This window comes from Eptesicus fuscus, chromosome 23 (genome assembly GCF_027574615.1).
Source record: "Eptesicus fuscus isolate TK198812 chromosome 23, DD_ASM_mEF_20220401, whole genome shotgun sequence".
In the NCBI taxonomy this organism is placed as follows: Eukaryota; Metazoa; Chordata; class Mammalia; order Chiroptera; family Vespertilionidae; genus Eptesicus; species Eptesicus fuscus.
In genome coordinates, this window is record NC_072495.1 from 25,950,363 (window position 1) to 25,977,690 (window position 27,328).

The 27,328-nt window shown below is 47.7% G+C and overlaps 1 protein-coding gene across 1 annotated transcript in view; it reads left to right on the forward strand.

The window, feature by feature from the left end:
• Nucleotides 1–27,328, forward strand: part of SFI1 (SFI1 centrin binding protein) — a 48,824-nt gene that overhangs the window by 12,856 nt on the left and 8,640 nt on the right. The window contains exons 5-19 of the mRNA XM_054712447.1: nucleotides 1,519–1,629; nucleotides 3,933–4,027; nucleotides 5,597–5,714; nucleotides 7,626–7,728; nucleotides 13,651–13,807; nucleotides 15,691–15,852; nucleotides 18,451–18,521; nucleotides 19,479–19,571; nucleotides 21,190–21,287; nucleotides 22,626–22,692; nucleotides 23,031–23,161; nucleotides 25,104–25,185; nucleotides 25,463–25,641; nucleotides 26,571–26,646; nucleotides 27,125–27,220. Coding sequence (XP_054568422.1) covers nucleotides 1,519–1,629; nucleotides 3,933–4,027; nucleotides 5,597–5,714; nucleotides 7,626–7,728; nucleotides 13,651–13,807; nucleotides 15,691–15,852; nucleotides 18,451–18,521; nucleotides 19,479–19,571; nucleotides 21,190–21,287; nucleotides 22,626–22,692; nucleotides 23,031–23,161; nucleotides 25,104–25,185; nucleotides 25,463–25,641; nucleotides 26,571–26,646; nucleotides 27,125–27,220 — 1,639 coding nt within the window. The remainder of the gene's footprint in view (nucleotides 1–1,518; nucleotides 1,630–3,932; nucleotides 4,028–5,596; nucleotides 5,715–7,625; nucleotides 7,729–13,650; nucleotides 13,808–15,690; nucleotides 15,853–18,450; nucleotides 18,522–19,478; nucleotides 19,572–21,189; nucleotides 21,288–22,625; nucleotides 22,693–23,030; nucleotides 23,162–25,103; nucleotides 25,186–25,462; nucleotides 25,642–26,570; nucleotides 26,647–27,124; nucleotides 27,221–27,328) is intronic.

Genomic DNA, 27,328 nt, shown 5'->3' on the forward strand with positions numbered 1-27,328 from the left:
CTTTTTTTTAGGTCAAGGGGGTTGTTACTTTGGGGAGGGTTGGGCATATTGATTTTTCCTTTTTTTGGGGTCTCTTTTCATATTGAATTACCTTTTTCTCACATTTAGAAATATTAGAGGGGAATGACATATCAGAAACTATAGAATATAGCCATTATGTGCTTGGAGAATGCTCTAATTCTTATTTATCATTAATAAACTAAACCAAAATGACCACTGAATTAGTAGGACAAAAATAGTACAGTATGTGTCCATATATAAGACAATCTTAGATCTGAAGTAGTCCCCTATTTTTCTGAAGAGAAGATCTGAACAAATTTTTTGTCTAACTTGGGAAGTAGATAAAACAGTCATGTCCAGTTATTATTAATCAGTATTTCCTCCTCATTCTTAGCTAGTGTCCTTGTTTCCTGGTTTAGAAGAGACCTCCACTGTATTTACCCAGTGTCGCACGTAGCCTGCTTTCCAGCTGATGGGCAGTTGAACTGTCCATGCTCCCTCATTTGTGGCAAAATCCTTGACTTTTGCATGATATTCCCCTGTGCCTACTCAAGGCCATCAATGTAGTAGGGTTTTTTTTTTTCTCTTTTTTTGCATCATCAATTTTTCCCTCTTTAATGGGTCACGTTTAGTCATTTTTCCCATTCTGAAAAAAAAAAATCTTTTTGCCTCCACTTCCTCTTATAGCTAGGATCCATCACTTGGGTTCCCTTTACATCAGATCTCCTGGCCATACTCAATGTCTCCAATACCTCTTCTTGTACTCTTTTTTTTTTTTTTTTTTTAAGTCCTTACCTGAGGATATGCTTATCAATTTTAAAGAGAGAGGAAGTGGGGGGGGGGGGGGAGAGAGAAACATTGATTAGTTCCCTTCCTCACCCCACCACCCCCAGGTGGAGATCAAACCCAAAACTTGGGTATGTGCCCTGACTGGGAATTGAACATGCAATCTTTTGGTATACAGGACAATGCTCCAACCAACTGAGCTATACTGTCCAGGGCTCAAAAATATTTTTTAGCCGAAACCGGTTTGGCTCAGTGGATAGAGCGTCGGCCTGTGGACTGAAGGGTCCCAGGTTCGATTCCGGTCAAGGGCGCGTACCTTGGTTGTGGGCACATCCCCAGTAGGAGGTGTGCAGGAGGCGGCTGGTCGATGTTTCTCTCTCATCGATGTTTCTAACTCTCTATCCCTCTCCCTTCCTCTCTGTAAAAAATCAATAAAATATATTTAAAAAATATATTTTTTAGTCTGGTGCATGAAAAAAATTAAGAATAATTCTCAATTCAATATGGTATTTGAAAAGTCAAATTTTTATTTAATGCCTTTAGTTGGTAAGATCTATAGTATACAGTTTTGATCTGAAAAAAGTGAAATGTCTATTTTTAACATGTTTTGGTGTTATCAAATAATGAGCGACACTTTAGTATGCGAAAGCAGTGGTAAAATGAAACTGTGACTTGGGACTAGAGATCAGCTTTAATATCCTTATGTCCCCCTGATTTTTCCCGTTGCCCTAGGTGTTACTATAAGCAAAGGGTGCTCCGGAAGGTCTTTGAAGAATGGAAAGGAGAGTGGTGGGTTTCCCAGCGGGAGTGGAAGCTCTGTGTTCGAGCAGACTGTTACTACAGGTCAGATTTCATTTATGTGACTTCAAGTTTGGTAATGCACATTATCAGGTAATTAGAGGCCCGGTGCATGGATTTGTGCACCGGTGGGGTCCCTCGGCCTGGCCTGAGCCCTCTTGCAATCTGGGACCCCTCGGGGGATGTTGGATTGCCGGTTTTGGCCCAAGCCCTGCAGGCCAGGCCGAGGGACCCCACCGGTGCATGAATCTGTGCACCGGGCCTCTAATATGCATATAAGACCTTTGGTTAATCTTTTCCCTCCCTCCTCTCCTCTCCCCTTCCCTCTGAGATTCATCAGTCTGTTCCATGTTTCCATGCCTGTGCATTGAGAGTCTGCTACCTGTGCATTGAGAGTCTGCTACTCTCATGCCTGTGCATTGAGAGTCTGCTTCCATGTTTCCATGCCTGTGCATTGAGAGTCTGCTACCTGGTGGTCAGTGTGCATCATAGCTACCGGTTTGGCATGTTTATGGTCAAACAGAGACAAGTTCTGAATCGTTTTCTATTTTTCTTCATATTATTTTAGAGTCAGCAAGATCCAAATCCTACGTTAAACCCAAGCACACGTGCACGTTAGCGCGCACGCACGAGAGATGCTCCTCTAAATCAAATAACCATTTTGTGCTGGTCATGCTAGTGATTTGAATAAGGTTTTCTCCTTGACTTTGACTTATATATAATTTCTTATTCTGAGACTATTCTGTTCTTTAACATAAGTTGCTTTAATTTATACTGATTATAGGAGAAAATATATGCCCAATACGTAAATCTGACACATTGTGCGTTTAAAATGGTGTTCACTCTTGCCCTTGGGCCTTTGCTCACATGACCCAGAAAAGAAGGAACAATGGTCTGTGCCAGAAGGCCATGGCCACAGGCAGGCACACCACCTGCCCCCGATGCGTGCCCAAGGACAAGGAGTTCGTCCTTTGAAACATAGTAGAGGCCCTTCCATTAGGACACTTCCGAAGCGAGTGTCTTCCCTGCCTGTGTGCTTCCCAAGCTGCATGTGAAAGTTCATGACTGTGTGAGCTGTGCCTTCGCAGTGAGGAATCGTGGTCAGGAATCCTCCTCGTGAGGCCCGGAAGGACCAACCCCCGCCACCTTGATTCAGACCTGCGGGTGCTGCCCACCGCCTCCACCAAAGCCCACAGAAGGAGCTAAGTCCTTAAGGACTAAAGAGAAGTTCTCTGGGGGAAAAAAGGAAATTGTACTTTAAAAAAAATGGTGTTCACTCTCATTATAGTCACTTCTTTATTTAGGTTCTTTGGGGTAAGGGTTCTGATATATATATATATATATATATATATATACACACACACATATATATATATATATGTATGTATTTAAATATTTTTATTGATTTCAGAGAGGAAGGAAGAGGGAGAGAGCAATAGAAACATCCATGATGAGAGAGAATCATTGATCAGCTGCCTCCTACAAATCCCCCACTGGGGATCGAGCCCACAACCCGGGCATGTGTCCTTGACCAGAATTGAACCTGGGACCTTTCAGTTCACAGGCCGATGCTCTATCCACTGAGCCAAACCAGCTAGGGCTGATTAACATATTTTTGATAAAATAGATATATTGAATAATTCTAAAAAGCTGGTATAGTATGAAAAATCAAGTCTAAGGAAATGGCGTAGTGAAAATATGGAGGGACTGACAGTTTGAATGTGTCCAGTGTATGTATTGAGAAGGAAAAGAAAGAAAATGTCCTTGACCAAGTTTTAGTGCAGAGGAGAGGTAATGTTTTACATGCTGTGGATATTAAGGTTTGGCTCAGTGGATAGAGTGTCGGCCTGCAGACTGAAGGGTCCAGGGTTTGATTCTGATCAAGGGCACATGCCCTGGTTTTGGGCTCGATTCCCAGTAGGGAGCATGCAGGAGGCAGCCAATCAACAATTCTCTACCATCGTTGATGTTTCTATCTCTCCCTCTCCCTTCCTCTCTGAAATCAATAAAAATATATATATTTTAAAATATTTATTTTAAGAAAGATGACTAAAATATGACTTCATTCCAAATATCATGGCTTTGTGGATGCTGAAGGTGAAGTTATTCTCGGAAAAGTTGGGCTTTTTGTCTTCAGTGACACCGTAAGGTGTGGAGAGCAACACTCTGTCAAGGACAGTAGTTTTCACTGTGATCGTAGGCAATGAAAGTTTAGCTCAGGATGAAGATAGGGCTTTTTTTTTTTGTATCGGAAATGTCCATGATGATTTCTCCTGAGTACAGACCAAGCCTATCAATGAGGAATTGTTTGTTGTAAAGAAATGCCATTTCATTTTTTGGCTCCTCAGGTATTACTTGTACAGCCTGATGTTCCAGACCTGGCAGACCTACGTGCATCAGCAGCAGGGCATGAGGGCCAAGTACACGAGAGCCGAGAATTACGGTGAGAAACTCAAGTGCACGTCTAAAGGAAATGCCCAGATTAGCTTTTATTTTCCTTTATGAAGACTTTATTTTTTGGGAGCAGTTTTAGATTCACAGCAAAATTGAGGGGAAGGTACAGTGATTACCCAACTACATTCTGTCCCTGCATATTCCCCCATTTATAAATATTTTCTCCCACTTGGGGCTTGTCTTTTCATTCTCTTAACTCTATCCTTTGCAAAACAAAAGCTTTTAATTTTGATGAAGTCCAATTTATCAATTTTTGTTTTGTTAAACAAGTTACTTCTGGCATATGCCATTGTTTCAGACCATGTCCTAGACCTCAGGGAGTGTCCACTCACTCTTTCACTGTTAAATGAGAAGTCTGCAGGTACTTGTAGGCCTGAGGGAGGAATGGTCCTCAAATTGTCATCAGACTCTTGGTAGAGAAGATTAATGCAGATTCCTGGGATTTCCATGCTCAGAAAATAACAGCTTGCACTTATTGGAGACACTTTTCATAGATAATCTCATTGACTCTTTGCGAACATATCACTATGGAGGCGTCATTTAATAGATAAGGAACTTGTGCGAGTTACTTAACTAATAAACGACCAAGGTCCAGTATCGGAAATGTCCATGATGATTTCAAACCTGACCTCTTACCCCAACTCTAAACCAGAGCACCATGCTATAGACCTTGTTGCTGAGGGTGTGTTGATTCCTGAGGCCTGCGGTGGGCTCCAGGAAGCTACATGTTAAATTTTTCTTCCTATTTTGAGTTGACTTGTCAACAACTATGAAATATAAAGTATAGCTCTAGTCCTATTGACCGCATTTTGGAGAATAGTCTGAAAATGCTTTGTATAATTTTATTTTCTCCTTTGTATGCTAAAAAGAAAAGAAATTTACTTTATTAGTGATAGCTTTCATTAAAAAAAAATGGAATTTACCACAAAGGGAAACCTGTTGACCTTTGCACCTTCATATCTACTAACTTCTCTTTCCTCCAGGATCACTATTGGTCTTTCTTATTCTGTTTCCCAAACAGATAGAGATAGTGGCCTTTTCTTTCGTCTTGCTTATGCTACTTTAAAATTGTTTCAAACAGCAAGTTGATTTCTTAGTTCTTAAACTCCATATTATGGAAAATTTTAAATCTCTACGAAATTGAAAGATGGAATAAGGAACCTCTATGTACATACACCCACCCGGCTTCAACAATTATCAACTCACACCAATCTCACCTCTCTACTTCCTGTGTTATACACATCATTTCATATGTAAATGTTACACATCGTATCTCTAAAAAGTAAAGGGCTTTTAAAGTATTTCTGAACAGGGCAGTGTATTGATTTTCCTTTAAATGTTTTGTAACTGTCATCACTTACATAACCATTCTTCACAGGCTCTTGCATCTTTATTCATTTTGTAGAACTTCACGACTTTTCCAGCAGGGGGCACTTGAAGCCTGGAAGAATTTAGACATTCAAAGGCAGGAGAAGTACAGAGTCCCATGAGTTTTACCATAACCCAGAGTAACCCGTCTCCTCCTCCCCCTTTTTGAAAATCTCTTTGGTGCATCCAGATGCAAAGCAAAAGATGCGACAGGCCTGGAAGTCCTGGTTGATCTACGTGGTTTTTCGAAGGACCAAACTTGAGATGCAGACCACCGCCCTGAGGTTTAGGCAGCGCAGCATTTTGTGGTGAGTGCACTCAGATGCCCTGCAGTTCAGAAATGATCATTTTAGCTCAGCCTTGCAGCATAAAAACCCACCTTAAAACAGTTTTGAACATAATTGATACCCAGTAAATATTTATTGACAACTTGTCCAACTATAAGATCACTGGTTTTCGCATAATCGTAACACTAATTGATTACTCGCTATGTTCTTGTAGGCCTGAGGGAGGAATGATCCTCTGAAACATAGTACTTGCAAAAACTGTATTAAGTATGTGTGTATATTAATTTTTGTTAATGTAAAGTGTCTCATTTAACCCTCACCATAAACTGTAAAAGAAGTTTTCTTGTTGTACAGATTAAGATATACAGTAAAGCCCTAACCGGTTTGGCTCAGTGGATAGAGCGTCGGCCTGCGGACTCAAGGGTCTCAGGTTCGATTCCGGTCAAGGGCATGTACCTTGGTTGCGGGCACATCCCCAGTAGGGAGTGTGCAAGAGGTAGCTGAATCGATGTTTCTCTCTCATCGATGTTTCTAACTCTCTATCCCTCTCTGTAAGAAATCAATAAAATAAAAAAAAAAGATATACAGTAAGTCTCAGAAAGGTTGAGTAACTTACTCAAGCTCATGTAAGTTGTAAACGCATTTTTCTGATGCCAAACCCATGCTCCTGCCTGGGCGCTGTATGTAGCAGAGGCTTTCCAGCTAGCCTGAGCTGGGTTCACATCCCTCCTCCAACATGTATTATTGGGTCATTTCACCTCTCCAAGTCTCACTTTTTTCATCTGTGAAATAGGCACACCATTAAGTATCTTTCAAGGTTGTCATGGAGACACTTTTAAGATAATATTTGTAAAGTATTTTACCATAGCATGGACATATAAAAGTCATTTAAAATAAAATAATTTTGAAATGATTTAAAATTTATTCAGCAAATATCGTACGATTCTTTTTTTTTTTTTTAAACATTTTTTATTGATTTTTTACAGAGAGGAAGGGAGAGGGATAGAGAGTTAGAAACATCGATGAGAGAGAAACATCGATCAGCTGCCTCCTACACACCCCCTACTGGGGATGTGCCCGCAACCAAGGTACATGCCCTTGACCGGAATCGAACCTGGGACCCTTGAGTCCGCGGGCCGACGCTCTATCCACTGAGCCAAACCAGTTAGGGCTCGTACGATTCTTAATAAGTATGCAGTCCTACTAGAGTCTATAATGGTTATTTTTACATGATTTTATTTACTCTGTGTATATTTATTGAGGGCTTAAAATGTTCCTGGTACAATATTGGGTGCTGGGGCTGCATTCAGGGAACTTACAATTCCCCGAGTGCTCTAAAGGTAACTAATACTGTAAGATAGCTTGGGTTTTGAAGTGCGTCACGCAGCTAGCATGGCCTAGGTTAGGAGGAAAGAGGTTTTGGTGGGTTGGAGTGACCAGGCAAATTGAGTGTTTCTGTAAAGCAGAGGTTGCTAACTCTCATGTCCTCATCGCTGTTCTTAGGAAATAAGCAGAAGAGAAACTAAGACTGGGATGAACCCCGGCCAGGTCAGTAGGAAAGGAAGGGATTTATCAGGACTAGAAATGTAAAAGCTACTTTCCTTTGTAGGTTATTCTGTGAACTCTCCTGATTTTTTTAAATCTTGGCGGTGATTTTTTATATGTTCTTAAATATTTGCATAAGCTATATAGAGCATGTTGTTTAAGGCTGGATCTGACCATAGAACCATCAGTTTCCAAATCTTAATTGGTAGCTTTAGGACTGTGTCTCGATTGACTTTTTTAGCCTCGACTTTACCATATCAATCTAGAGATGGCGCCATGAGGCAGAGGGACTTGAGCTGAGATTCTGAGGCCCAGCCCTCACTACCCTTCTCTTTCCTGCATGACTTTTTTCTGATTTGGTTCCATCTTCACTGTGCTCTTTGGCAGGGTGTGGTGGAGCGAGTGGAGGCGGCAGCTGGGACAGGTCCGGGTGGGCCGTGCTCTCTGTGCCTCGGCTGTGAAACACAGGGCCCTGAGCCTCGAGCTGCAGGTGAGTCCTCTGTCCGTGTTGTGAAGCCCCACACCCAGAGGGTGATGCTGGGAATGTGGCAGTGCTCGGTGAGTGCTAGCCATTCACTACTCCTTACCTTACGGTGTAGCTCTAAGTCTCCATCTATGGAAAGGGATCTTCTTTATCCTTGTTTTTAAAAATTGTCCTGGCTGTATCAGGGAGACCACGTTGTAAGTTATGTAAATGTCTAACCACTGTGTTGTACTCCTGAAACTAATAAATGATTGAATGTCCCTGTAACTTAAAGAAGCAGAAGTTCAGCCCCGGCCAGGTGTCTCTGTTGGAGCGTCGTCCCATACACCCAAAGGTTGTGGGTCCGATCCCCAGTTGGGGCACCTGTGTGAGGCAACCAGTCTGTTTCTCTCTCACATCATGTTTCTCTCTCCCCCTCTCTTCCTCTCCCTTCCTCTCTCTGGAATCAATGAAAAACCTATCCTCAGATGAGGATTAAAAAAAAAAAAGTGCAATAACAAACAAAAAATTTAAAAAGGCAATAAAAACAAGAAGCGCCGAGCTAAATTTAAGAGTCGGCCCAGAGCCCTCGCACCTCGCGTTCTCTTCTGCCCACGCCCACGTTCCCACCGAAGCTTGTTTCTCTCCACATACTTTCTGAAGACTTACCAGCCACTGTAGACTTACTGACCATTGGTGGCGATGTTGGCTGCGACCTCTGGGTAGATAGTGTCAGAATTGGGTTGAATTCCTGGACACCCTACTGGTGTCCAAGAATTGCTTGTTGGTGTATGTCTAGGGGGGGGGACTTCTCTATACCCCCGCCCACCCCACTTTAGAATGGGGCTCAGGGACCCAACTGAGGGAGAGAAGGAAGGGTTAGGTAGGTCATGAGGTGACAAGGAGGCAGATTGTAGGGCTTTACAGGCTGTGCCCGTTAAAGGCTTTGGCTCTTATTCTGGGGGTGGGGGGTGGGAGGCTATTGGCTTTGAGTGGAGGAGTGATGTGATCCCACTTATCTCTCATAGGATTCCTCTGGTTCATTACTGCTGCATTTTGAGGAAGAAAGGGAGGGAGAGATACTAGAGACAGTGTGTTTGCTTATGTTTTCAAGAAAAATAATGGAAAAATAAAAAAACAAAACAACAAAACCCCAAAAGTAAATCAAAGAGGAAAAAAATCCCTAGGGTTTTAAGACACACTGAAACAAACATACCAAGTTTGTAGCAATGACTCCACAGAGAAAATCATTGCTTCAAGGAACTTGAAAATACAATATTTGGACTGTTCCTCCCTAGTGGGATGTAGGCTCAGGACACAGAGGACTGCTCAGAAATCTGAAAATTATCCAGCAGTCTTACTGTTAGCAGCAGGTTTGGAATTAGGTTGAAATGATTATACCTACATTGTAAGGTAAAGCAGGCAGACAACCACGGCAGTATCATTAGGAATCACAATTTACAGGGTAAAATTAAAGGAAAGAAATTAAATAAGAGCCCTGTAAATCTGAAACTGGAAATGTGAATATCAATATGGACTCAAAAATTTATTTTACCTAAAATATCTACTTACTGAAAAGTCTTAGAAGCAGTGGCAACAACACAGCATCTGGCATCCTGAGAGCCCAAGTTGTGGTCTCTGCTATTTCCCACTGAAAGGAACTGAGGGTGGTGTGTGTGTGTGTGTGTTTGTTTTTCTTTTCCTTTTTTTTTTTTTTTTTTTTAGAAATGGCTGATTTCATATCTAGAGCTGAAAATAGACATCATAAACCTAAGGCAGCGATTTTCAACATTTTTCATCTCATGGCACACATAAACTAATTACTGAAATTCTGCAGCACACCAAATATATATATATATATTTTTGCCAATCTAACAAAAAGTAGGTATAGTTCTGATTGACTTAACAAAAACTAATAGTAGTAATTACCTACTCTTTTTGCTCCACAGTGACTTTTTTAAAAAATATTTTTAAAGAGTTGATTTGAGGCCCTGGCCAGGTAGCTCAGTTGGTTAGAGCATCATCCCAATATGCTAAGGTTGTGGGTTTGATCTCTGATCAGGGCACATACAAGAAGCAACTAATGAATGCATAAGTAAGTGCAATAAACAGATCACTGTTTCTCTCTCTTTCTAAAAATCAATTAAAAAAAAAAAAAGGAGTTGAGTGTATTTGCGCCAAACAGACTATATGCCTGGGAAGCAAGATTTCAGATGCTCTCCAAAGTGACTTTTTAAAATATTAGGTGCCCATACTTGTATATAAGGATTTCTGGTACGAAGATATAGCCCATCAGATTGCAACCTTATGCGATGTAACCAATAAAATGCAACTCTGTGCATGACCTATGTATTGTTCAAGACTGAGCATTCACACTGGACTGCTATTGTGTTGGCTGTGGTCTTTTTTAAATTTGACAGCCTAAGGGAAAATAGTTCAGTGCCCTGACTAAATAGGTGTTGCATGCTTTAAAAATTCTTGCGGCACACCTGTTGAAAATCGCTGGCCTAGGGTATAGTGTGCTTAAGCCTATGTGAGTCCTGATACAACTCCATTAACAATTAATAAAGGTTAATGGAGTTGTATCAGGACTCACATAGGCTTAAGCTAGAACAATTTGAGCATCAAAAAAGAATAAAGACTATAATAAAAACACATCAAATATATAAAAATGTATGCATTCATAATGAGATAAAAAGGAACTCATTGGTCACAGTTTGTGTTGTTAGAGCTTTGATTCAATTCCTTGAAAATTAATGAAGGTAAAAATCAAGCAATTTGTCCTGCCTTTCCTATGCACACTAATCTCTGAGAAACGAGGAGGTTAACGAGAGAGGAGGCTTCTTTATAGAATTCCAGCGATAATAAAAGCAGTAGAATTAGAAAATCACTGTTGGTCACTCCTAATGAAAAAGCGGATCTGGGCAGTGATCACCAGGTGAAAGGACGATGGCGAAATAGAATGGAGGGTCGGACTGCTGCCACTGGGCAGTCTGGCACGAACACTATGGCAGCCAGCCACCATGGGCCTCCTGAGGCAGTGTGTTGGGAAGTGCCTAGCACCACCTGAGAAATGTTCTTGTCTAAAAATGTGAACATGACTCCATTAGTTCATGGGAAATACAGGGGTCAGAGGAATGGGTGTAAGGCACCTTGAGACAGTCAGCCGCATCTAAAATGTGGGACATTTTATAGGGTAAATGACTTGGTATCTCTAACAAATTGGTGGCATGAGAGAGAAAAAAAAAGGAGGGAGGGAAAGTGTCATATAAAATAAAGAGGTTTAAGTGACATAAAACAAACGAAAAAGGATCACTCTGGCTGCTGCATTAAAAGTAGACCATACAAGGTCAAGGATAAAAGCAGGGAAGTCAGATAAGCCATTTTCAAATTTCAGGTGAGATTTTGGACAAGGATGACAGCAAGTTGGTGTTGGATTCTGGGTATGTTTTGAAGGTATTGTCCACAGGATTTGTCAATGGGTAGACAAGTTGTGAAGTTGCAGAGAGAGTCCAAGATGACTCCCATGTTTTTGGCCTAAGTGACTGAACAGTGTTGTTGCCATTTATTGAAATTGGGCAGATGGAGGGAGGGCAGGTTTGTGGGGAAAGATTAGGAAGAGGTACATGTTTTCAGCCTGGGAGGCCTTTCGAATCCCCACCAGGAGATGTCAGGAAGGCAGTTGGATATGTGTGTGGAGTACTGAGGACAGGCCCAGACTGGATGTAGGTAGATCTGGGTGTCCTAGGCACACAGCTGGTGCTTAAAGCTACGAGAGAGTGGGTGGTGGAGAGGTTCCAGGACTGACCTGTGAGCTGGGGATCAGCAGAGGGAACAGAGAGACCCGTGATGTCCCGGGGCCAGGGGAAGGACGGTTTGGTCAGCTGTGTCGATGTTTCTGGCAGTTCAGGGACGTTGAGGACTGCGATTTGACCTTTGGATTGGGAAGCTGAAGAGATCATTGATCAGAGCAGTTTCAGTAAGCCTGATGGGGAAGAGGGTTCAAGGACACCTGCCTGGGAGAAGAGAAATCAGAAAGCAGACAGCCTTTTCTAGGAGTTTGGAAGAGAAGGGAAAGAAATCTAGTGTTAGCCGCTGGCAGAGTGGGGTCTAGAACAGTGGTCGCCAACCGGTGGTCCATGGACCACTGGCGGTCCGTGAGGTCTGAAAGGTTGGCGACCGCTGGCCTAGAGAGGGGTGCCAGTTGTTTGAATTGAGAATTACTGATTTATTCCTTTTAAGAAGTATTTTTATGTCGTAGCTGGTTTGGCTCAGTGGATAGAGCATCGGCCTGCAGACTGAAGGGTTCCAGGTTAGATTTCGGTCAAGGGCACCTACCCGGGTTGAGGGCTGGATCCCCAGTAAGGGGGCGTGCAGGAGGCAGCCGATCAATGATTCTCTCTCATCATTGATGCTTTTCTCTCCCTCTCCCTTCCTCTCTAGAAAAAAAAAAAAAAAATATTTTTATGACAGTAAGCTACCTCTCCCCACACACACTTTTTATTTTTGACCAATACTAAATCACGGGAAAGGTGGATGCTATCTTCTGTTCACTAGTTTAGGCATTGTTTACATCTTGCCATATTTGCTTTATCTAGGTATATCAGTGTATTTTCTGAGACGCTTTAAAGTTGCAGACATAAAGTTTACACTAAGTACTTTAGCTTATTATCTCCTAAAAATAAGGATGTTTCCCTACCTAACCATAATATCATTATATCCATGAAATTTAATATTGACACGATAATAACTAACAAACTAACATAGTTTATATGCAGATATATATTGTTGCTATTTTAGTGTCAGGTCCAGGTCCAATGAAGGGTTACCCATTGCTTTTGGTTTTCTTTTTCTTTTTTAATTGATTTCAGAGAGAGGAAGGGAGAGGGAGAGAGAGATAGAAACATCAATAATAAGAGAGAATCATTGATCGGCTGCCTCCTGCACGCCCCCTACTGGGGGTCGAGCCCGCAACCCAGGCATGTGTCCTTGACCAGAATCGAACCCGGGACCCTTCAGTCTGCAGGCCGACGCTCTATCCACTGAGCCAGACCGGCTAGGGCTGCTTTTGGTTTTCACATCCCTGAGGGAAATATCAATATTGTTTAGGTTGGGAGAAATAATAGCACATTCATATGCTGATTTAAAAATATAGTAGAGAGTGAAAATCAATGATGTAGAAGTTGGGAGAATTGCCAGAGAGATCATCTTGAGACGGTGAGAGAAGGTGGGATGTATCCTTAGTGGAGGGGTGACCTTTGATGGGAGCATGGACAGTTTATCCAGAGTTAACAGGAGAGAAAGCAGAGCCGGTGGCTGAGTGGGTAGAGTGGGGGGAGCTTGAGAAAATTCTTTTTTGATTGCTTTATTTTCTTGGTGAAATAGGAAGAATGGTATTCAGCTGAGAGGAAAGAAAGGCGAAGAGGTGTTTCAGGTTTAAGGTACGAAGTCTTGTCTGAGAGTCATCTTCAAACTAGGGCATGCGTCTCGCTGAGCGTGCTTGGAGATTCCTCAAGGGTGCGCATTTACGGGGAGTCCTCTGGATCCTTTTGTGGACCTCGGCTTCTGTTGCTAAGCTTCCTGGAAACTGATGTGTCTGAGAAAGGGCCTCTTTGACAACAGGCTTCCTCCCACTGAGGAAGGAAAGGGCTCTCACCTGTCCCAGGTCCGAATGCATCAGGTCACCCCTGTGGTTGTCCCTGCTTCTTGTCTCCTCGTTGGTTTGATTATTCCTTTGTATTTTTGTTCTTTATCCAGAAAAAACACACACCGTACTTTCTGAAAGCAGAATGACCCTCTTAAAGATCCTCTCAGCCCAAATTCCCATAGCTTATGATCCTGCTTAGGGATTGCCCCTTCCTGTGTGTGTCTGTGTCTGTTTCCCACACCTGTATTTCACCTCTGCTTTCCTGCCTCTCCTTTGATCATTGTCTTCTCTTTATTTTTCAGGCTTGGTCACGGTGGCAGGAACAGCTCCTTCATGTCCAGAGAGAGAGACAGAAGCTGGTCTGCGCAGTGAAACACCATCAGCACCGGCAGAAGTGCAGATGTCTGAAGACCTGGCTTGACTACCTGCAGGCCCGGAGGGTAAAGAGACAGCAGAACGGTGAGCAGGAAGTTCCGGGCTTGAGAGACAGAGGGTCGGGTCACAATTTCCACTCTCCTTCCGCCAGTGGAGCTAATTTATTAAGGAGAGATAGAACCAGAGGGTGCCCCAAATCCTGGTAAAGGGAGATTGAGGAGGAAAGTACATAATCCTCAAAAAAACACATTTATTTTCTTCTGCACCTATATTTTATTCAATAGAGTTTTTAAATATATATATATATATTGATTTCAGAGAGGAAGAGAGAGAGAGAGAAACATCAATGATGAGAGAGAATCATTGATCGGCTGCCTCTCCTGCACTCCCCCTTACTGGGCATCGAGCCCACAATCCGGGTATGTGCCCTTGACTGGAATCGAACCTTGGATCCTTCAGTCTACAGGCCGATGCTCTATCCACTGAGCCAAACCAGCTAGGGCTTCCATAGGGTTTTAAAGATACTATAACTACCCTGTTATGATGAATGTGATACATGCAATTTTGTGTGTGGCTTTTCCCCCATACAACTAACCTACACTTCCCTGTGTCTTTATTCTTCATAGATGTTATATTCTTTTTAATGGTCGTACTTACTAGGGTGGCTTATCTCAATCTACCTTAGCCATTCTTCTGTCCGTAGGCATTTGGGTTCTGTTTGTCCCCAGTCACAGGGATGCCTGTGCGGTAGATGTCGAGTTGTTTTAGCGCCGTGCCAGTCATTTATTTACCAGTGAGAGTTCAGAAGTAATAATACATGCAGAGGCCATGATCACCAGTACTTTCTGTGCTTTGTTTCTTCAGCGTACGCAAAAGTGACTCACGCTGTGTGCTCGATGCCGGGTTGGGCTCTCCGGCGTTCACCTCGCCCTCCCTGCAGAAATCTCTAGGCTGCTGTGCTGTCTCTGGGGAGAGTGTGAATGTGTCCTTTTGAGAATAGTGACAGGGGGCCACTGCCTGGTTGCCCAAGCCCAGAGCGTTAGGAGTGATGAGCTGCACGTTTCGTTCCAGGACCCACTCCCTTTCACTTCCCGGACTTGAGCTCCTCAGGCCCTTAGCGAGTCAGTGTTCAAAGGGGATGAAGCTGCAGCTGCGTCAGTCTGACTGAGAGCTGCACAAGCCTTGGCCAGCAGTTGACCGAACGGTGTGTCTTGGACTCGGTCCCTGAAGTCCTGTCCAGGAGACCCTAGTCAAGAGGCAGAAGTAGAGCGGAGTCTCAGAAAGCAGCGGTCGCCGTTCTTACTCATCAGTAGTGACTAGGGGCCTGAGTGCATTGATCTCATAGCATCCTCTCCCCTAAAATCAGAGACCTTTTCTATTTCCTTGGAGAGAAGAGACGTGACGAAGGCATTCCTGAGGTGCCTCCCGTGTTTAGAAACCATGTAGTCCAGGGTTCCTCGTGAGAACTGCCTTGGAGCCGTGCTGTCCGCTCATGGTGGGGGTCAGCTGGTATTGTTTCAGAAAACCGAAGAAGAACCAAGCAATACTTAGAGAGATTGAGTTACATTTATTACGCGAGGGTCCAGAGGAAAATGTATCTCAAATTCTGGGCCCCAACATGGAGGATCTTTCCCTATTTGTATGTTTTTACCTTCTTTGTCTCCCAAATATGGAGTGTTTCTGGCCCCTTTTGCAAGTTCTTAAAGAGCCCGTATGTACTGGGGCCTTGAGACCTCAACCAGAGGCCTGGCCTGGCGCCAGCACTGATAACCTTGTCTGGGGAAGGTTTAATGGCCTCTCTGAAGTGGGAGTAGTCTTAGCAAGCAAGAATTTACAGAAGCCAGATAGCAGGGTTAAAATTTCAAACAGCAGTTTTTATATAAGGTGGATGCTTCATTATGAGGGATGCTTCCTGCTCACTGCCCATTGCGGGAGGAGCAGCAGCTAAGTTATGTTCTGTGTTGCAGAGATGGCTGAGCGATTCCACCAAGTCACGGTGCTTCAGACACACTTCTGCGATTGGCAGTGGGCCTGGCAGCGGAGGCAGAGCTGGCATGCTCGCCACGCCCGGGTGCAGGTGCTGGCCGGCAGGGTGGCGCTGCGGAGGGCCTTCACTCACTGGAAGCACTGTATCCTTTTCGGCCCTGCGGCCCGTCCGCCGCCAGCTAGGGCAGCGTGAGCTCAGCCACCTGTACGACAAGGGTCGGGACACACGGCAGCAGTTACTGAACACTTTCATAGTCTGGTCTCTGTTGACTTCTTTTAGAAATTTTTATTTAATTGGGGCTATTCATACAAAATAGTATGCAACATTTATAGTTTATAGAATACTAACCTATGTACCCACCATGCAGCCTAAAAAATAGAACGTTGCTGCCCGGCCGGTGTGGCTCAATGGTTGAGCGTCGACCTATGAACCAGGAGGTCACAGTTCAATTCCCGATCTGGGCACATGTCTGGGTTGCGAGCTTGATCCCCAGGAGCAGATGTGCAGGAGGCAGACGATCAATGATTCTTTCTTATCATTGATGTTTCTATTTCTCTCCCTCTCCCTTCCTCTCTGAAATCAATTGAAAACAAAACAAAACATAGAACATTGCAAATACCTCTGTCTGCTCCTCCCTGATTGCATTCTTTTTCCTCCTCCTCAGAGGCAATCCTATCCAGAATTTTAAAAAAAATATATATTTTATTGATTTTTTTACAGAGAGAAAGGGAGAGAGATAGAGAGCTAGAAACATCGATGAGAGAGAAACATCAATCAGCTGCCTCCTGCACACCCCCCACCGGGGATGTGCCCGCAACTCATGTACATGCCCCTGACCGGAATCAAACCTAGGACCCTTCAGTCCGCAGACCAACGCTCTATCCACTGAGCCAAACTGGTTTCGGCCCTGAATTTTTTATGTCATAATTTTATAGCCGTTCTCTACCCAGTAGGTGGTGGAAATAGCCACAGCCATTTCTAGTTCAGAAACTTATTTTATTTCATTTCATTTCTCTTTCAGAAAGCCATCTGTGCTTGGTGGACCTATCGTTATGATCAGAACTTCCATTCATTGAGCTTTTTACTCTGCAGGCATTGTGCATTAGCTCCTTAATCACCATAGCAACCGTGTGGATCGGGTGTCACTGTATCCATGTTACAGATGAGGAAACGGTGATTCAAGGGGTCTAAGTAATCTTCAAACTCATAGCAAGTCACTGGCAGAGTCAGGAGTTTTTAAGCGCTGGCCTTTGACCCCAGTGCACACTGCCCCGACCACAGGATGTGCCCAGGTCTGAGGATTTTGACTGCCTGGGATTTCTATCCACATGTTCCTTTGTTCTCAAACTCTTGCTTTGTTTTATTTATTTACTTTTAATATATTTTTATTGATGTCAGAGTAAGGGAGAGGGGGAGAGAGAGATAGAAACATCAGTAATGCCGAAACCGGTTTGGCTCAGTGGATAGAGCGTCGGCCTGCAGACTGAAGGGTCCCGGGTTCGATTCCGGTTAAGGGCATGTACCTTGGTTGCGGGCACATCCCCAGTAGGGGGTGTGCAAGAGGCAGCTGATTGATGTTTCTCTCTCATTGATGTTTCTAACTCTCTATCCCTCTCTCTTCCTCTCTGTAAAAAAATCAATAAAATATATTAAAAAAAAAAAAAAAAAGAAACATCAGTGATGAGAGAATCATTGATCAGCTGCCTCCTGCACACCCCCCCACTGGGAATTAAGCCCCCAACCCAGGCATGTGCCCTTGACAGGAATCGAACTTGGGACCCTTCAGTCCGCAGGCCAACACTATCCACTGAGCCAAGCCAGCTAGGGCTTGCTTTGTTTTAAACTCCTGCCCGAATTCTGGAATATGGGGAAACTCCAAGACTGACAGTCCCCAGGGGAAGACAGACATGAAGATGGGTCTTCACACTATGGCGGTGAGGGTTCTGATAAAGGTTTGCCTTACGTCCTGGGAGAGCTACTGTGGCCATTCAGCCAAGGAGGTGTTGGCGCCGAATTGGAGTCTTCGGGGATGACACGTGTGCCCCGCAGAGCAGTCAGGAAGGGTGTTCCGGGGGGGAGGAAAGGCACCACACAAACAGATGAAGGAACGCCAGCCCGTGGCAGGGGTCTGTGGTGGGGGGTGGAGGCGGTAGGGTAGTGCAGGTGGGTGCTGACTGGGAACCCTTGGTGCCGCCCGTGGTCAGAGTTTGGGTTTATCCTGGTGGCACTGGGGGTCCTCCGGAAGTGTTTGAGAAGGGGTGCAGCAGAGGTGTGCTTTAGAGAGATCAGGGGAGAGGAGCGAAGCTGAGGCAGGGAGACCAGTTACGTGAGGCGGCTCTCACCAGCCTGCACCGGACAGGACTAAGGGGCTGCAGGGTGTGGGGGCGGGGACAGCAAGGGGCTTGGCGACTGAGAAGGTGGGAGGGGATGCCAAGAGAGAGGATGCAGGAGGAAGTAGGCTCTCTTCAGACACGGAGGTTTCGAAGTGTTTACTTCTGTGGTTGACAACTCGTCTCCACGAGTTCTTGCCTCTCCTGAAAGGTCAGGCCAGCTCTTGGCTAAGTGACTCGTGTGGCCTCCCTTTGCCCGCTCTCCCGCGGGCCATCAGGAGGACCCAGGAGGACTCGGTCCATCTGCAGGCCCCTCGATCCCCTGCAGTGAGAACCCTGCGGTGGGTCACCAGGAATGTGCCGTGTGGGGTGGGACCCCTGTGGAGACGAGAGGCCTTAACTCCTGGCAGACGTGCTGCTGTGCGCGGAGGAGGCTGCCCAGTGGAAGGCGGCAGAGGAGCACTGTCGGCGCCGCTTGCTGGTAAGCGTGTCAGCCCTGCCCCGGCCTCCACTCTCGGGCCCTGGACCCACGTGCTCCTTCAGTGCCTCTGGGCATGTGAGCCGTCCCCTGTGTGGGCGTCACCATGGAGGCCTCCCCTGTGTGGGCGTCCCTGTTTTCACTCCGGATCAGAGATGGTAATGGTGGGACCCGAGGGGTGTGGAACTGTAAGGGAATCTGAGAGAGGTGGTAGTCCTGGGGTTTTTTACTGGTACACAGCGGGCCCCTTTTTAATGGTTGAAGCCTAATCTGTGAAATCGATCAAAGAAGAGATGCCGAGGATGGAGGCAGGTCTGGGTGTAGAACCTGTTCTCTCCCCGATCCTCGCCAACACTCTCAGTGTCCAGGGGGCTCCAGAGACCACAATGTGAGAACCTCTGACCCCTTCCCAGGCCGTGGGGGAATGGGCGTGGCTTAGGCCACAGGTGAGACATCGATGGGGCTGGAGCCAGGCCCGCGGGTCCTGCCCCTTCCCCAACCCGAGACTCACCAAGGATTCCTTCTCCTCCACTCTTGCAAAACTGCATTTATAATTGCAAGTATAGACGGTGACCCCACGTAGTTTAAAACAAAACAAAACAAAACATCATAGGCTAAAAGGCTGTCTCCCTTCTGAGAGGCAAAGTTGATACTTTCAACCTCTGTCTGTAGTGTTCCCATCTGGGTCGTGGGGATCTCTGCTGGTCAGCGGGAGGGCGTGTTTGTTCTGTGCATTACTGTGGACAGCAGGGAGCGGTTCCACAGCTGTTTACTAAGTGCCTACTGTGCGGCCCCTCCTACTGTGTGTGTATCAGACTCTCAGTTGAAACTCAGCAGAGAAGCGCCCACAGGGACCTGCGAGCAGCTGTGACTGAGCTTCTGGCCACCGGATTCGGGCGCCGCTGTTACGTTGCAGCCACTTTGGATGGGTGACCCGTGTGCCCTTTCTTCCTTCCACAGCGCTTCTGCTTTAGAGCCCTAAGAGGCAACGTGACCCGCGCCCGCCTCCAGCGAATGAGGAGGAATCTCGCTCACCAGCAGCACGACGTCGGGGTGAGGGCCTTCTCCTGCCCAGGGGCCCTCCTGGTGGCCCTTCTCTTGTTAACCTTCGTGCTCACAGATTTGTCCCCAGACCCACAGGCGCTGAAACCTCGGTGTTCGTTTCCTCTGATACTCCATGCCAGCCAATGGAGAAACCCTTTTTAACCCGTTTTTTATCTGCCGGCTAAGGAGGTTGGTGTTGGAATCACAGGTCAGGGACTGGATTCCAACCCTGACCTAGTGAAACAGCTTAAGCCCGCACTCCAGGCGGCTCTGGTTGGTGTGCACTGTACGTCTGTACGTCTGTTCTCTTCGGGGTGAGTTACCTGAGGACGACAGACGTTGTGTCTCTACTTACAGATTGTGTTTGTGGGTGCAGAGGGATGGGGTTTCCTTGTTTTGTCTTTTTTTTTTAATTGATTTTTGAGAGAGAGAGGAAGGGAAAGGGAGAGAGAAACATCGATTGGTTGCCTCCTGTAGTCGCCCCAACTATGGATCAAACCTGCAACCTGGGTACGTGCCCTGACCTGGAATCGAACCTGTGGCCCTTCGGTTCACAGGATGACGCTCCAGCCGACGGAGCCACACCGGCCAGGGCTCTTGCTTTGTTTTTCATTGTGACAATGTTCAAATGCATAGGAAGACATGAAGAGTAGTTTGACACACGTAATGAAATGTGTCATAGTAACCATTTTTACGTTTACAGTTCAGTGACATCAAGTACATTCACATTGCTGTGCAGCCATCACCATCTCGGAACTCTTCTCATCTTGCAAACCTGAAACGCTGTCCCCATGAAACAGCTCCCGTTCTCCTCCCCCCAGCCCCTCGCAGCCGCCATTCTCCTTTCTGTCTCTAGGAATTCGACTGCCCTGGGTCCCTCCTGTTGACAGTACCAGCCCTTTGTGACTAGCTCAGGGGTCCTCAAACTTTTTAAACAGGGGGCCAGTTCACTGTCCCTCAGACCGTTGGAGGGCCGGACTATAGTTTAAAAAAAACTATGAACAAATTCCTATGCACACTGCACATATCTTATTTTGAAGTAAAAAAACAAAACGGCAAAAACACCCGCATGTGGCCTGCGGGCCGTAGTTTGAGGACGCCTGGACTAGCTTATTTCACTCAGCATCATGTACACGTTGTTTTTTTAAAAAAATGACAATCACTTTTTGAAAAGGAGCACCAGTTACTTTGTACAGTTTTCCAATGTTCTCGATTTATCGGTTTCCTTTTGACACCATTTGAATTTTCTTTTTCCCCAAAAACTAGAAGTCAGATCTGAGGGCTTGATGAAATGGAAGCTAGACACTTTTTTGGCAAGACTGCTTCATAGGCTTTTACTTTCTACATCGGCGTTGGCGGCCATTAGGCCCCGATGAGCAGTCGCTCCTGCTTTGCATAGACTGGGAGACCCTCCCTTTTGCTTTTCATGTTTCCTGTTGGCCCAGAACAGCTCCTTATAGCTTCTCCCTGGTCGTCCCCCAGGCCAGTTGTACGTTGGGTGCTCCCAATTGAGGTCATTCCTGCTTTGGGGACCTTACAACCTTTAGGTGTGGGGTTTGCTAACTAACAGACTAAGAGAGATTCGTTTGCGGTAATAAACTTACACTTCTTTCCTCTTTTGTTTCAGCTGCTGCGCCGGTTCTGGAACCTCTGGCAGTCTCGGATCGAGCAGAAGGAGGAGAGAGAGCAGCGCCCCTTACTGCAGGCTGCCCGGGACCACCACAGGTAGGGACCCTGGCCCTCGCCTGGGCTCTCCCGGGACCACCGGACGGACTTGCTGTTCCTCAGGAGTGACCGCTTACCCCTCCGTGTGCTCTGAGCAGGTTCAGGAAGGCCCTGCTGTAACCAGGGGGTCCTGATCAGAGGAGAGGTAGAAAGGGGTGTTTGTACCGGCTCTTGGCCACCATGGTTTGAAGCTTGTGCCTCTGGCTCGCCGCCTCAGTCCTTGGGGCTCTGATGGTGTTCACACTGAAGTCGTGCATCAGTGCTGTGAGAGAGAAGGCTCAGGCCAGGGGCATATTTGTGGCGCGGTCTTGAGGGGTGCAGAGAGTGTCCTCAGTCTTTTAGAGTTAGCCATTCCGTTAACGAAGATGTGAGTGTCCACATGTCCGTGAGGAGAAACTCAGTGTCCAGGAAGGACGGTGGAGAGTTAAAGCTGCCTGGGTCCCTCCTCCAGCCCCTTGGCCTTGTGCTTCAGAGGTAACCACTATCAGTTTTCCGCTGCCAGACCTGTTCAGTATATCCCCCTTAAAAAGCCGCTTTCATCCATTAATGTGCACAGTTACGGTCTGATTTTGGAGCATTTCCTTTTTTTTTTTTCTTTTTAAGGGGAGTGGGGAGAGGACAGGTGTCTTTTTATTTTATTTTATTATTTTTAATTGGTTTCAGAGAGGAAGGGAGAGGGAGAGAGACAGAAACATCAATGATGAGAGAAAACCACTGATCAGCTGCCTCCTGCACGCTCCCTCCTCCTCCCCCCCCCCCCCCACTGGGGATCGAGCCCACAACCGGGCATGTGCCCTTGAGCAGAATTGAACCTGGGACCCTTCAGTCTGCAGGCCAACGCTCTGTCCACAGCCAAACCAGCTAGGGCTGGAGCATTTTTTACTAAGTCAGGGAGAACCCCAGTGTTCAGCTGACTCAGTTCGGAGTTGCCATTATTCTAAATCCTGGTTTACAGAACTGAACGTAGTTCTCATTTTCAAATGTCCGTGTGAGAGGAGCATGGTGTTAATAAATAAGCCCAGGCCGTAAACCAGGAAGGCTGTTTGGGGGGATTGCACACATGTTACCTGCGTTCCAGAGACATTGCACCTGGGGGTCTAGTTAGGGTTCCAAGAGCGTTGGCAACACTTTTGGGCAAGCCACCGTCCGAAGTCAGGGATGGCGGATTTCACGTTAGACAGCAGGTTCTTGCTTCCCTGTCTCCGAGAATGAAACGCAAGGGGTGCCTTTAACCCTCGTGATGTAACTACACCTGAATCTGCCTGCCTCAGGACCCGGGATGAATGTAGGAAGCTGGAAGTGGGATGGGCAGCGCCTTGGCGTTCTGTTTCATTTCAGAAGAACATTGCTACGCACGTGTGTCAAGTTGTGGCTACAGCGAATGCAGGAGAGGCAAGACAAGCAGGTATGGAGCACTTCACCGCAGGCGCTCTGCTGGCTGACACTCTAGTTACGTTTCCTTTGCTTTGAAAAGATTCTTGTAGCCCGGCCGGCGTGGCTCAGTGTTTGGGCATTGACCTATGAACCAGGAGGTCATGGTTTGACTCCGGTCGGGGCACATGACCAGGTTGCAGGCTTGATCCCCAGTGTGGGGCAAGCAGGAGGCAGCCGGTCCATGATTCTCTCTCCTCATTGATGTTTCTCTCTCTCTCCCTGTCCCTTCCTCTGTGAAATCAATAAAAATAGGCCTTTTTTTTTTTTAACGTAAAGTACAAGTAAAGCTCACTTGTTGTTTTACTTCAGCTGCTACAGGCCAGAGCAGACAGGCACTTCCAGCAGAGAGCCCTGCCCGCAGCCTTCCAGGCTTGGAGGAGCCTCTGGCGATGGCGCCTGCAAGAGCGTGTCCTCGAGGCCCGAGCAGCGCGCTTTCACAGGTACGCAGCTGGGCGGCCATTGCGGTGCCTTTCAGCCTGGCAGGCCCCTGGGCGAGGCTCTTCCTGGTTTTTCTCGAATTGATTTTTCTCTGAAATCAGTGCGCTCTCACTGATTCCATCTCGCAGGAAGTCGGCCAGCCTTCTCCCCCAGGGAAACTTTTGTCCAACTCATTGCAGATGCTTTCAAAGCCGCTGGGTTGTAGGCCCCTTCCCTCCTTACAAGCCACAGTGCACTCCGTTCAAACTGTCCCTGAGCGTTCTGGGTCCGGGGGGTGGACCTTGCGTTGCTTTGGCAGGCCCCCTGGAGTGTGATTTCCCTGCAGCGTGTGGTCCCTGCTCTGCCAGCCCTGGCTTTGTGAAGTCCTGAAATTGGGACAGGCAAGGAGCAGAGCCACCTCTTTTTAGCGGCCACAGGCGCGAACTTGCCAAACAGCAGGTCCTTACTACATGTGGGTGGGATGTATTGAAATGATTCGTCCGCCACTGTGGTAGGCAGGGTGTGATGGGAGAAAGGAAACCACCAATCGATAGACTTGTGTGCCTATGCCATCGTCATCTCATTAATAACGTCCTTCTCCCAGCAGTCCTGAGAGAACAGGTGCAAAATGGCTAATGACCCACCCAGGTAAGTGCAGGCGGTCGTTGGCAGAGCCCGGGTTTAAACTCCGAGCTCCCGGACTCCAAAGTCCAAGGAGGGAGATCTTCCTAAAGACTTGCGGGAGATAAGACTGTTACGCAAGAAAGTAGAGAAGAACAAACAGTTCCAGAGAACAGATCCTCGTGTGCTCAGCTGTGTCAGCCACAAGCTCGAGGGCTCAGTGCTAGTGCTGAGGATGGGTGGCCGAGTGGACAGATGAGGAGGACCGGACTGAGGCGATGGGTCAGTAAGAGGCAGATGTGTGAACAGGTGCATGCAGCCAGTGAGATGACAGCTTTGGGGACTGCCCTGAGTAATGGTGTAGGCCAGCTTAGGACAGAGGTGAGAGGGAGGGACACGTATTGGGAAAAGTGGCCTGATCTTGATTAGGAGGATTCGATCCTCGGCCTGGCGGGGCGACGCAGCCTGTTGATGTGTCTCTCTCACATTGATGTTTCTTTTTCTCTCTCCCCGGCTCCACTTTCTGTAAAAATTAACAGAAAAAAATGTCCTCACGTGAGGATTAACAAAAAATACACACTTTTCAATTACAGTTCACACACAATATTACATTTGTTCCAGGTGTACAACATGGTGATCAGATGTTTCCATGCTTTACCCAGTGATAAGTCTAGGACCCGTCTAGAGGTGACAGAGCAGTGGTTCCCAAACTTACCTCCCTGACCTCCCTGCTGCCTACTGCTTCCGGGGCAGCCTCAGGCCTGCCCAGCAGCCTTGGGGGCCAGGCATCTGGTTGTTTTGTTTGTTTTGTTTTATATTTTTGTTGATTTCAGAGAGGAAGGAAGAGGGAGAGAGAGAAACATCAATGATGACAGAATCATTGATTGGCTGCCTCCTGCACGCCCCCCACTGGGGATGGAGCCTGCAACCCGGGCAGGTGCCCTTAACCAGAATCGAACCCAAGACCCTTCAGTCTGCAGGCCTACACTCTATCCACTGAGCCACACCGGCTAGGGCCAGGTATCTGGTTTTCACCGCTTTGCCCACGGATGTGTGTCCTGCTGATCAGCCTGGCCTGGAGCAGCTTTTACTAGTAACCGTGGGCACTGGTGGTAACTCAGCGTGGACTGGAGAGGAACAGTCTCAGAGTCGTGCTCATGCTCTGGGAGTGCCTGGCTGGCACCAGAAATACTTGGAAAGAATTGGGTTGTTGTGGGGTTTTTGGCTATTTTTCCTCTTCTTCCCCTTTTCTTTCTCCCTAGCTAAGCTATTTGCCTCTTAAAAGCACAGTGTAAGAGGAAAACCCATTTGGAACTTCTCATTCTATTATTGTTATTTATGTAGGGAGACATTAGAGAAGCAAGTGTTTGCTATTTGGTGGCAGAAGATGTTTCGGCATCAAGAACACCGCTTGGCTGAGAGAATGGTACGTGCTTCCCCTGAGGAGGTGCTGATTCAAGCCTTTGCATTCCCTGCCTCCTCTCCTCAGGACGTCGCCTGGGACCCAGACCCCCGAAGGACATCCTGCCTGGGACCAGGACTTGGGGCAGGGCCAGGGTCTGGGGCAGTGGGTTCCTCTGCACAGTTGGCTTCTGGGCGAGGGCAGCTGGCTCCTGAGTGTCTGTTTCTTTTGCCTCGTCGTCCTGGCTTCCATACCCCTCCGACCTCACGCATTCTGTTCTCTCCCTGCCATCCTGCCGCAGGCCATCCTTCACGCGGAGCGGCAGCTCCTGCGCAGGTCCTGGTCCACGTGGCACCGGCGGGCGGCAGCACATCGCCAGGAGCGGCAGTGGCAAGCAGTGGCCCGTGCCCACCACCGCCAGGCGAGGCTCAGGGCGGCTTTCTCCACTTGGAGGGAGGGCGCCCGAGCGCTCAGATCAGAGTGAGTGGTCGCTTCTTTCTGCCTCTGGCTTTTCCCATCTCTGACCAGCTTTTTTTTTGTTTTTGCTGATTTTTGGAGAGAGAGGAAAGAGAGGTAGAAACATCAATGATGAGAGAGAATCTTTGATCAGCTGCCTCCTGCATGCACTCTCCTGGGGACGCACAACCCGGGCATGGGCCCTGACCTGGAATTGAACCTTTGACTTCTTGGTTCCTGGGTTGACGCTCAACCACTGAGCCACACTGTCCGGGCTCAGACAGCTTTGATTGTAATAGCAGCACTGTCAGATCTGAGTGCCCAGCCAGAGGGTCATGTTAGCCTAGACTCTGGTTTTAAGTTCCGGAAATTCAATCTGAAACAGTCTGAGCAAAACCAGGGCTGTGCTGAGAGGATCCTCACGTGCCTGTGCATCTGGGTCCTGCGTGGGCGCACCCTGCTTGCTGGTTGGGGCCCATGTGAAGTGACCGTGGCCAAGGAACAGACCAAGGGGCTTCCTTGGGAGTCGTGGACCCGCCCCAGCACGGAGCAGAGCTTGGCCAGGGCCATGGGGTGGCAGGTTTTGCCTGCCACATGGTTCGTGGGGACAGAGCCCCCGGGCGCACTGCAGGCGCTGTCCTGCTTCGGGGCCTTTCTGTGTCCCCTTGGGCTGTGAGGCTCTCCCCGCTCTCAGCTCGGGCCGCATTGGGCCTCCTGCACGTGAATAGGCCTCAGCGGTACTTGGAGCCCCGCGAGGTCGTCTGCAGAGACGTGATCACACGTGCACGCTCCTGGGAGGAGAGCCCGAATCCTTTGGCCGCCCTTCAGAGTGGATCTTGCCGCCCCCACATTTAGGAACCACTAGATAGGAGCTAGGGAGAGTGAGGGGGGACCCTCGGCTGGGCCCCGGCCGGTCTGGGCTGCGGCACCGAGCGCCCACTCTCTCCGCACAGGAAGACGGGCGGGGTGCTGGCGACAGCGTTCCTCTCAGCGCGGCTCCTGCGCGGGGCCTGGCACAGGTGGAGGGAGGTAAGCTTTGGCACAGGCCACCCCGTGTGGCTGTGGACAGGTGGAGCTGGGCGGCAGTGACTCACCCGCCAGACGGGCTCCTCCCCCGTCCCTCGGAGACCGCAGGCCTCTGAGCGTGGGGCGGGCCGGGCAGCAGATGAAAACGTGAACCTGGCCGCCCGAGATGATGGGCTCACAATTCCTTGTTCTCTTCGGCGCTGGGCTGCTCTTATCTGAACTCCCCGAGTCTGAAATTCCTGGTCTCGCCACGATAGGCATCCTACTCTGGGCAAACCCGTTCCCGCCCACATGGCCGGAGCATTTACCCCAATCAGGCCCTGGCCCCATGTGATCCCCACAAAACCCCTAAAGGTACCTATTTATAGATGAGGAAGGGGCTCCTTGGTGTGCCTTCCCCGAGCTCACCCAAGCTGCTTGTTCCTGGAGGCGAAGCTGAGCCTGCCCTCCTCGGCCCTCGTGGCCGGCTCTCTGTCCACAGTGCCTGACCCTGCGGGGCGCCGAGCGGCAGAAGCTGATGCGAGCAGACCTGCACCGCCAGCACACCTTGCTGCACCGGGCGCTGCACACCTGGGGGGTAGGCGCTGCCGCTTCCTCCTCGCCCCCCAGAACAGTCATTCCACCAGAGCGAGTGCCGGGACAGTGGGTGTTACAGCACAGGCTCAGGCCTTCCGTCCCTGCTCAG